This window comes from Entelurus aequoreus, linkage group LG08 (genome assembly GCF_033978785.1).
Source record: "Entelurus aequoreus isolate RoL-2023_Sb linkage group LG08, RoL_Eaeq_v1.1, whole genome shotgun sequence".
NCBI lineage: Eukaryota > Metazoa > Chordata > Actinopteri > Syngnathiformes > Syngnathidae > Entelurus > Entelurus aequoreus.
In genome coordinates this window covers 28,150,791-28,162,490 of record NC_084738.1, presented here as the reverse complement: position 1 = coordinate 28,162,490, position 11,700 = coordinate 28,150,791, and the positions used below count along the sequence as shown (strand labels likewise).

General features: G+C 40.6%; 1 protein-coding gene across 6 annotated transcripts in view; it reads left to right on the top strand.

The window, feature by feature from the left end:
- The first annotated feature begins 553 nt into the window (after positions 1 to 553).
- ep300a (E1A binding protein p300 a) overlaps positions 554 to 11,700 on the top strand; it is a 76,134-nt gene continuing 64,987 nt past the window's right edge. For all 6 annotated transcript variants that reach the window (XM_062056167.1, XM_062056166.1, XM_062056168.1 and 3 more), the window contains exons 1-2: positions 554 to 1,105; positions 3,478 to 4,148. In XM_062056167.1, the coding sequence (XP_061912151.1) occupies positions 1,012 to 1,105; positions 3,478 to 4,148 (765 nt within the window). In that variant the 5' untranslated portion in view covers positions 554 to 1,011. The remainder of the gene's footprint in view (positions 1,106 to 3,477; positions 4,149 to 11,700) is intronic.

The window sequence follows — 11,700 nt, the reverse complement described above, 5'->3', positions numbered from 1 at the left end:
ACTCACGTTCACATATAGGGCCAATTTGGTGTTGCCAACCATCCATCCATCCTCTACCGCTTGTCCCTTTTTTGGGGTCGCGGGGGGTGCTGGAGCCTATTTCAGCTGTGCATGGGCGGAAGGCGGGGTACAACCTGGACAAGTCGCCACCTCAGCGCGGGGCCAACACAGATAGACAGACAACATTCACACTCACGTTCACACACTAGGGCCAATTTAGTGTTGCCAACCATCCATCCATCCATTTTCTACCGCTTGTCCCTTTTTTGGGGTCGCGGGGGGTGCTGGAGCCTATTTCAGCTGCGCATGGGCGGAAGGCGCAAAGTTTTGTTCAGGGAGTTTAGCATACATTTTGTTGCATCTTAAATGCACACATTGGAGCAAAGTTTGGAAACATTATTTGTATTATTCCATTTTGGCAAAAAAATCTACTTGGCAGCTAAACCAAACCAATTTATTAAATTAAATAAAAAAAAAACAATTGCAAGTTTGTCAGTTTATTGGTAATTGTTGTTATTTGGAGGGATTGAAATCAGCATGGGCTCAGCCACCAGCAGCACCAGCGGAGCACCATCACTTGGCAGGCGAACGAGCCACTTGTACCCGACCCACTCCGCTGGAAAGGAGGCTAGAAATGACGGATGCGGCCATGGAAGAGACACACAGGGACGGTGTATTGACATCCCAGGAAGCCGTGCAAGTTTAGCGTGGAAGTAACTACCTCTTCACTTCCACCGACTCTTTCCTCCTCCTTCTCCGGCAGGCAGAAATTTATAAAGAAGAAAAAATCCGCCGAGGGAGGGAGGAGGAGGGGGGTTGATTATACGCCGAAGCTGAAATCGAGAGGCGAACCCAGGGAAAGAGTCATTCGTACACGGGACTTTCCCCCTCTTAATCCCCCTAAAGGAGGGGGAAAAGTCGCAATATTGGATACAAAACGGAATGAGCTTCTAACGGCGTGAAAACGCCCTCAATTGTGAATACTTTATATATTTTTATTCCGAGAAAAATATGGCCGAGAACGTTCTGGACTCTGGCCCGCCTTCAGCCAAGAGGCCTAAGCTCTCCTCTCCGGCACTTTCCGCCTCTGCCAGCGACGGAAACGGTACGTTTGAGTTTGAATATATCACACATACACTTGTTTGTAAAGTTTCGCTCCTTTTCCCACCGGTTTCCTGTGTGTGGAAGAGGGAAAAGACGAGGGATTTTCTGTTGTGTTTTTGTCGTAGCATGCTAAGGTTAGCCTGCTAGTAGTAGAGTGTGTGTCGGACGTGCGGAGGGAGTCCTCCCAGTTAGCTCGCCTGCTAGCCGCTGTTAGCAAGCTGATCGAAGACTGACTCATTTGCTCTTTTAAAACTGGGCTCGATAACTAAAGTCAATACGTGCCCTCGTTGGGATAAAGTTTTCATATTCTAAAGCTTCATCAAACTGTCAGCCCGGCCTTCTCTTGAGGGAGCTAACATTTGAAATCTCTTTTCCCCCCTTCATCACAAACCCAGCTGTCCCCTGGCTGTAGGCAACCGCTAATAGTGATAACGAAAGCAGAGCTGGTCGACGATTTAATTGGCCTTTTTTACAGAGCTAACCGCGAGCCCTGGTGGTTAAACTTTGCCTGTTATAGCTTGTGTTATTGTGGGTAAAGACTGCTGGCCTGATCGTTAAACAAGGTAGCATGGAGTATGGACAGCGCCATGTTCAAACATCAAGTTAGCCAGGAGACACTCCTCCATTCTAAGCCTATTTCTTTTTTTACGTGTCATAGCTGTAACTCTAATCTTCTATAGCTAAATCGTTCAGCCAGTACACGCATTTATTATACTTTTGTATGGTACATTTAAAAGATGAAGGTACTTTACTTTTCCTCTCATGTTGGGACTGGCTCAGACTGGTTATGGTTTGTTTATTTCGAACATGTGTAGAGATACAATGTGGTACATCATATAATCTACATATTCTCATTTCTCTTTACAACATGTTCGAAAAGGAGTAGAAAGAAGCAAAGCTCATTAGCAATTACCGGTACTAACACATTTGTTCACTTCCTGTTCTAATTTTGTAACACAGTTTACAAAACTGATGTCTAAATACAACAGTTCTCTTAATAGTTAGGTCAGTTATGATTCACCTAATGAAATGAATAGTATTTTATTTTTAACAAAGTTCAAAATGTATATCCAAATTATTCTTCCTTGTACTTTTTAAAAAATTATAGATTGAACAGCCTTTTAAACTGGATTCTATTAGTATTTAATGCCACATAATTGAGTTTGAGTTTGAGTTTATTTCGAACATGCAAGCATACAACATGATACATCTCAATTTCCAGTTTCTCTTTTCAACATGTTCGAAAAGGAGTAGGAAGAAGCAGAGCTTATTTAATCCTACCCCTTTTCTTTTACATAACAGTTTCTAAAACTTTTGTTCACTTCCTGTTCTCAATTTATTCACAATATACTCCGTTAAGTAATCACAATAAAAATAAATAAATAAATAATAATTGGTGAAGTAAGTTACATTTGATATAGCATAATGATATGCTAATAGTTATACGTGTTGTACGTACATACAGGTCCTTTTAGTAGTACAGATATTTGTACTGGCACCATCAAAATGACGGCATTATCAAATGATTTTGTCAAGTCAAGGGGTGGCGTGGCGAAGTTGGTAGAGTGGCCGTGCCAGCAATCGGAGGGTTGCTGGTTACTGGGGTTCTATCCCCACCTTCTACCATCCTAGTCACATCCGTTGTGTCCTTGGGCAAGACACTTCACCCTTGCTCTTGATGGGTGCTGGTTAGCGCCTTGCATGGCAGCTCCCTCCATCAGTGTGTGAATGTGTGTGTGAATGTGGAAATACTGTCAAAGCGCTTTGAGTACCTTGAAGGTAGAAAAGTGCTATACAAGTATAACCCATTTATCATTTATTATTTTATAAGTTAGTTTGTAGAAAGGAGCTCTCATCAAGCCTACAGTGTGTCAACAAAGTAAACCTCATGTGTGATTTTGAATTGAGTTCTTTCCAAAAGCCAGAAGAACGCACATGTAAATATAAGTAATTGTAAAGGAGTGGTGATCTAACAAGAAAGCATTCACAGGTTTTATAAATTGTTCGGATGGGATAGTTCATATTTAAGAATAAAACAATGCCACTTTTGGTCACAATGGCCAATCGTGAATGTTGACATATTAATAGGTTTTTTTTTGCTGTTTAACTTACTATACAAACTTAATTATGCTCCTTCTAGCTGTAAAAATATTTCTGTGATCATGCCAGTTTATGTCCCAAATGGTAACATGTTGAACTAATTGTACAAGTTGTATTTTAACTGTGCAAGCAGACATTTTTGGGTGTGTATTTGCACAATGTGTATAATCTTACCCTTACCTGCAATGTTGTGCACTGTCTTGCAGCATGCTGTTGCATTTTTACATCAATACAATTAAGTACAATTAACAACGTTTACCTCCTCCATTTCAGATTTTGGCTCACTGTTTGACTTGGAGCATGACCTGCCAGATGAGCTCATCAGCACTAATGAACCAGGCCTTGTCAATGGGGGAGATCTCAACCAGTTGCACACCACGCTGGGGGGAGGCCCTGGGGTTCTGGGTCCTGGTGGAGGTCCAGGAGGAATGGGATTTGGCCTTGGTCCAGGAGGAGGGACTGGAGGTATCAGTGGAGGCCAGGATGCAGTGGCCAAGCATAAACAGCTGTCGGAGCTGCTGCGCTCAGGTGCGCCAACGTCCAACCCACAGGGGCTCCAAGGGGCCCTGGGGAGCCCAGGAGGGCCCACTGCTATTGGGCAACACATGGCAAATATGAAGGCATGCCCTGGCCAGTTACCTCAGCAGACAATGGGGCAGCAGCACCTCTCTCCTCAGCAGCAGGCAAGCATGATGCAGCAGAATGCCGTAGCTGGAATGATGGGCGGTATGAACAGGGCCATGATGGCGGCGCAGCAGAAAGGAAATAACGGACAGTCGCAACCAGGCATGATGGGGAACCAGGTGATGAATGGTACTCCAAGGATGGGCTTTGGGAATCAAGGGATGGGGGGCAACAGCAACCTGTTGGCCGAAACGTTACAGCAGCAGGCAGGTGCAGGCCAGGGAGGCATCAGAGGCCAACAACCAGGAGTGCTGAACAAGGTAAGGACTCTTTCAAAGTGTGCAGGAAATGCATAAATAGTAATATTTATTATAACATGCATAACCGTTAATTGTTTGTAAACTTGATTGACATTTTTGCTTAAGTGTCTGTAATACATATCTGTAGATAATGTATTTAGTGTGCATGCCCAGTGTTATAGTTTGTGGAAATGAAAAGGTGAAAGAAAAGGTATTGCTCCGGGTCCTGAAATATTCTTACCTAAATTCCTGTAGACTATTGAGAAGTAATTTAATTCCAATTAGGCTATGTTATTGCTTCACAGACAGTAGCCAACTATGCCGACATAAAAGGTAGTAAGTAACCCGACCAAAAAGCTAAGTAAATATCGTTGTCTCTTCTCGGTACAAAATTAATATTTTCTATCAGTTTATAGGGTTGTCACAATAACAGAATTTCAGTAGTCTATACCGATATCTACGAAATTCAATGATTCTCGATACTTGTTTGATGCCACATTAAAAAAATAACTGAACCCCTGTACTTTTAAATTCACTACTTTATTGAAAACTGTTTAAAATTTTAAGTATTTAAGATTACGGTGCTTTAACGTCTTTTTTTGCACAAAATTAAAATTGCAATAGCAGCTGCAAAGAGGTAATATACATCAATACTTCCAAAAAAGAATAGGAGGGTCCAACAGCCTTCCAGGTTATAGAAACAATCATTCAAATTCAAGTTTACTTATGTAGCCCTTAATCACAAGTGTCTCAAAGGGCTGCACAAACCACAACAACATCTTCGACTTTGGTCCCACATCAGGGCAAGAAAAATTTTTCAATTTTAACAACGTGAAATCCTACAAGGGACCGCAGATGTTGGTAACCCCCCCAAGCCCATAGGTGACCGGTGCAATGCATGCCGAGTGGATACGGTTAATAACGTCAGAGTCCAGTCTATACTGAGTAGGGATGATGTTTGATAAGAAATTATCGAGTTCGAGTCTATTATCGAATCCTCTTGTCGAACCGATTCCTTATCGATTCTCTTATCGAGTCCAGATAGGTTGTTGTATATGGAAAAAACCCCACAATATTTGGTTTAACAAAAGCTCACTTTTATTATATAAGAAAAAAATAAAATCTAATAAATAAATAAATATTGACTGTTACCCCCCTAAAAAAATAAAATAAAATAAATAAATATTGACTGTTGTTACCCAAAGTATATTAAGTGGGATTTTTCAGAAAAACAAATATATACAGTAACAGCTATAGGTGTATAAATAATAATATAGTGTTAAATAAAATCAGTCCCTTTGGGTACAAAACTGAAAATAATACAGCTCTCCAAAAAGTGCACTTCTGCTGCTATTTGACATAACTGTTTGTTATAATGCTTTGACATTTTTGCACTTTATTTCTTTATTGAAAGAAAATTCTATGAAGAAAAAGTTGTTTGCAAATGTGGTTACAATGCTAAAAAATGAAAAGTTAAAGCTAAAAAAAGAAATACACTTTATTGAGTTAAAATCTTTCTTTATAGGGGGAAAGATGTGATGTCATGAGCTAGGGAAAATAACAACTACACTACCCAGCATGCAACGGGAGTGACGAGCATGGGCGGTAGCCCCGAAAAGTGTTGTTGCATGTTGCCACCCGGCAGCTAAGAATGAGGTTATGAGCACGCTGTGAAAGTAAACGTCAAGAACTCAGCCAACACGCCTCGTTTGCATTATTTATAATTAGACAGAAAACACATATGCAGTGTGATTTTGTTTTGTTTACAAGGAAAGAAAAACAAAAGTTAAAAAAGGGAGATGTCATATATATGTATGTGCTGCGGTTGCTTTAAGAACGTTGCGACAGCTGCCGTAAAGGAAGTGCGTTGCTAGCCTTGTTGCTATGTTTCCGGTTGGTCGTAAAAGTGTTCGTCATGTGTTTGTACCCTGCTCAAATCTCTCAGTAAAGTTATTCATTGGATTATACCTTTTGTTTTGAACTTTATGACACCTTGGAGCGCTTTTTCCGGTCCATTGTTTTGCTGCTTTCGCTATCTGCGCCTAATGACTGAGCTACGTGACGTCATTTCTCGTGATGTCACACGGAGCATTTCTGGTCGGGACGGGATTCCAGGGATTCGAATAAAGAACCAACTCTTTTTCTTTACTATAGTGGTCTCGATAACGGGTACTGGTTCTCAAAAAGGTATACGAGTCCGAGGACTCGGTTCTTTTCTTATAGAACAACCGGGAAAACCGGTTTCGAGTATCATCCCTAATGCTGAGGCCAGCAGGGGATCCTCTTGTATGTAGACAAGACAATAATACTGTGCTTATAAATATTGTCATGAACAATAGTCAATTATTTTACATTCTAAAAAGAACAGCAACGGCGTAGACCCTTCAGGTATATAGAACATGTGGCTCTGAACCGAGGATGTCGTTGTGGCTTGTGCAGCCCTTTGAGACACTTGTGATTTAGGGCTATATAAATAAACATTGATTGATTGATGATGATAAAACAAACAATATAAAACAAATGATTTCTGTAATGCATATTTTTTAGCACTTACAGTATAGAAGTGAAAATGGTTGGGTTGCACACCGTGGTAATGCATACTCCCTTGGCTTGTGGTGGCGGATCTCCGCTCTAACCTGCGCGGAAAATACTTTCCTGCCCGCTTGTATTTGATTACTAATTAAATGTCGCATGATACACCTCTCTTTCACTTTTAATATGTACCTCTACTCGCTAAATATAGCGACAAAGTGGATTAAGTGGTGAGTACATCACAGATAATTTCTGCTATGTCTTATTCTCTGGCAAACCAGGCACATATGAGGTGTGTTGTGATGTATGTTATGCTACAATGCTATCGTTCCATTATAATTTGTTTATGACCGACGGCAAACTGGAAGCGGCGTAGCCGCATTCGTGACAGGCTTCCACAAATAAGTAAATATATGGGAAACACTGGCTCATTTTATTGAGACCACGAGCGTTCTTCTTTGTCGTTGACTCTGCACACGTGCGAAGAATTGACGCGGCTCGTCGAGGAAAACGTGTTATACGGTGTTCGGTACTGACGATCAGTGTTGGGTTGATTACTGAAAACCAGTAACTAGTTACAGTTACTAGTTACTTTATTTCAAAAGTAACTCAGTTACTAACTCAGTTACTTACACCAAAAAGTAATGCGTTACTGTGAAAAGTAACTATTTAGTTACTACTTCTACCTTTTTTTTTTTTTTTAAAGCTCCCATTAATGCCCTTTTAGCCTTCATTTCAATACTGTTATAATATAATGTAAAATAAAGGGCATCTCTATCCTCCTTCAAAACCGCACTAAAAGAACACCTCCAGGCAACTACAACCCTAAATTAACACCCTCCCTTCCACATAATACCTCTTCGGATTGTAAATAATCAAATGTAGACACTTTTTCTTATACTTTCTGATTTCTCTCTCTGTGTCCACTACTTGCTGTACATATCCTACCAAGTCAGTCCTACACTGTTTCAATGTCCGTTTCTCCGAGGATGCAATTGTTGATGCTGATTGTTGATGATTGAAGTGTTGATACCAACCAAACCTACCCCCCCCCCCCCTCCATATCCCACACCCCGGATTGTAAATAATGTAAATAATTCAATGTATATACTTTGATGATTATCTTGTGTGATGAATGTATTATGATGATAGTATATATCTGTATCATGAACCAATTTAAGTGGACCCCGACTTAAACAAGTTGAAAAACTTATTCGAGTGTTACCATTTAGTGGTCAATTGTACGGAATATGTATTTCACTGTGCAATCTACTAATAAAAGTTTCAATCAATCAATCATAGGGCTGGTCGATATGACTAAAAAATGTATCACGATATAAGTGTTTCATATCAGTCGATATCGATAATTATTGATAAAAAAAACAAAAAACCTATTCTAAATAAAGACCATGAGAAAAAAGGCTGAATTTAAATACTTTTATTTTAAATATAACCTTTAACCTTTAGAACGAGGTCAGCATTATGAAAAACAGTCAAATAAATGAAAATACTGGTCGATGTGCAAATATTGACATTAAATAAATGCTTAATCCAACAAAATGTGCAAAGTATTGTAATTAAGAAATTAGTAGTGTACAACTCAGGCTTTAAAGTCATATTGGTAACCATATATGCAAATAAATAACAGTCACATTAAGCAAGCAGAAATAAACATGTCTTACAGAATATTGTAAACATCGGAATAAACTTGCGTCTGAACATCTGTGACAAAACAAACCTGTTACCCTCTTCAGTCATTTATGGAAAAATCAAACCAACTTCAGTATCTTCTTTTCCACGGATTCCCTGCACATTGTATAAAGCTTAGGAATAGCTGTCTTGGAAAAGTGCTTTCGGCCAGGTAGAACATAACGGGGGTCGAGCACGTGTATGAGATTCTTGTACCCAGACTTCTCAACTATGCTGAGCGGGAGCATGTCCTCCGCTAATTGATACACCACTGCATCCGTTATTTCTTTATAACGTTTAGAATTTTTGTCGTATGGCACTGCTGCCGAGTAATACTGTCTGCGGCAACAACAGACCACCATCGAGACGATGGTGGTCTGTTGTTGCCACTTCGGTGCTGTTCCACTTGCACCGCCTGATGTAGATGGTTGTGGCTGTTTGATAATGCTGTAGTACTCCAGCGGGTGAGAGCGGCTCAGGTGGTAAAATAAGTTTGTCGTGTTCCCAGACTTGGTCGGGACGACGAACTTGCAAAGTTTGCAGACAGTATTACTCTGATTCGTATCGGATTTTAAAAAATCCAAAATACTGCCAAACTGGTGATGTGACGTTTCTTTTTTTATTTACAATTTCCTCTCGTGCTGCCGCACTCATATTCCCGTTTCGTTTCACTCCTCGTCGTCAGCTAGCCGTTGTTGCTTTTTTTTTTTTTTTTTCTGTTAGCATTTCCCAGAATGCTTTGCGGTTCAGGCTCGGCCGTGATAGGTCGAGAGGCCAAAGCCCTTCCTCTGCCTACACCCCCCAGAATGCCGTGCGGTTCCGGCTCCGTATTTCTTCTTTTTTTTTTTTCTAACAGAGCTCAGTGAAATTATCGAACGTTCTATCAACCCCATTTTCTATTGATATTGATCACATGTCTATCGCGATATATATTGTTATTGTTTTATCGCCCAGCCCTAATCAATCAACAACATAGCTGTAAACCTGGCTTCACCTAAGGAAGGCACACGCGACATACACAAAGCCTAACCACGCAGATTTGAATTGTTGTTTTGGGCAGTAGACAGGATCTTTGATCCAAGACACAACTTACATTTAACTAAAATGTTATTGTCTTTGTGCTCGACAAAAGAAAAGAAGTGAGAATATCTCATACTTGCCAACCCTCCCGAATTTCAGTGCCTCTCCCCGGGACAACCATTCTCCCCAATTTCTCCCAATTTCCAGCCGGACTTAAGGCACGCTCCCTCCAGGTCCGTGCAGACCTGAGTGAGGACAGCCTGTCGTCACGTCTCCTTGGCCAACCAAAAAGTAACCACATAACACTAGTGTTCTGTGGTTACTTTTTGGTTGGCCAACGGTTTACGTTGTATTGCACACCCCCCTCCCCTCCCCTCTCCTCCCCTTTCCATTCACATCCAGACACACACACACACAGAGCGCAGAGGAAGAATCAGAAGCACGACACAGCAGCGCTGCAATAACACACACTCAGATCTTCTGTTTCTAGCCGATACTACATAAAAAATAATGTAAAATAACGCAGTAACGCATCATGTAGTAACGGTAACTGAGTTACTGAATATAAAAAATAACGCGTTAGATTACTAGTTACCACCGAAACTAACGGCGTTACAGTAACGCGTTACTTTGTAACGCGTTAGTCCCAACACTGCTGACGATACTGAAAAATGCAGCCATCGATTTTTTTGTGTGACTTGGAAACGGAAGGATCCAAACTTTTGACAATCCTATTAATTACTGTTACAGATTAACTATTTGCTAATTAGTAACTATTAACTTGATAGTGTCTGTCTATTAATTTAGTAATGAACTAATTAATAATTACTATTAATTTAGTGTTACTGAAATGGGGCAAAAATAGTTGCGGTCGAGTCAGCTGTTTTGAAGTTTTTAGCTTGAAGTTAGTTTGTTAACCTTCACAGACGACGATGAACATCCAGCTAATAGGTTAAGTCTGAAAAGGCTCAAAGGTTTACCAAAACACCTCAATAAATGTAGGCTCAGCTATCTGCAACAAGTGGTTGATGATGATATTCTGCAAGTAATTTCTTGCAAGTAACGCTTTTCTACTCATTTAATACACATCTTTTGTATGTACAAAACCCAAAACCAGTGAAGTTGGCATGTTGTGTAAATTGTAAATAAAAACAGAGTACAATGATTTACAAATCCTTTTCAACCTATATTCAATTGAACACACTGCAAAGACAAGATACTTAACGTTTGAACTGGTAAACTTTGTTATTTTTTGCAAATATTAGCTCATTTGGAATTTGATGCCTGCAACATGTTTAAAAAATGCTGGCGGAAGTGGCAAAAAAGACTGAGAAAGTTGAGGAATGCTCATCAAACACTTATTTGGAACATTACACAGGTGAACAGGCTAATTGGGAACAGGTGGGTGCCATGATTGGGTATAAAAGCAGCTTCCATTAAATGCTCAGTCATTCACAAACAAGGATGGGGCGAGGGTCACCACTTTGTGAACAAATGCGTGAGCAAATTGTCGAACAGTTTAAGAACAACATTTCTCAACGAGCTATTGCAAGTAATTTAGGGATTACACCATCTGCGGTACGTAATATCATCAAAAGGTTCAGAAAATCTGTAGAAATCACAGCAAGGCCGAAAACGAACTTTGAATGCCCTTGACCTTCCATCCCTGAGGTGGTACTGCATCAAAAACTGACATCAGTGTGTGAAGGGTATCACCACATGGGCTCAGAAACACTTCAGAAAACCACTGTCAGTAACTACAGTTTGTGGCTACATCTGTAAGTGCAAGTTAAAACTCTACTATACTAAGCGAAAACCATTTATCAACAACACCCAGAAATGCCGCCGGCTTCGCTGGGCCTCAGCTCATCTGAGATGGACTGATGCAAAGTAGAAAAGTATTCTGTGGTCTGACGAGTCCACATTTCAAATTGTTTTTGGAAACTGTGGACGTTGTGTCCTCCAGACCAAGGAGGAAAAGTACCCTCCAGACTGTTACAGACGCAAAGTTGAAAAGCCAGCATCTGTGATGGTATGGGGATGTATTAGTGCCCAAGGCATGGGTAACTTACACATCTGTGAAGGCACCATTAATGCTGAAAGGTACATACAGGTTTTGGAGCAACATATGTTGCCATCCAAGCAACGTCTTTTTCATGACGCCCCGGCTCATTTCAGCAAGACAATGCCAAGCCACATGCTGCACGTGTCACAACAGGGTGGCTTCGTAGTTTAAAGAGTGCGGATACTAGACTGGCTTGCCTGTAGTCCAGACCTTTCTCCCATTGAAAATGTGTGGTGCATTATGAAGCGTAAAATACGACAACGGAGA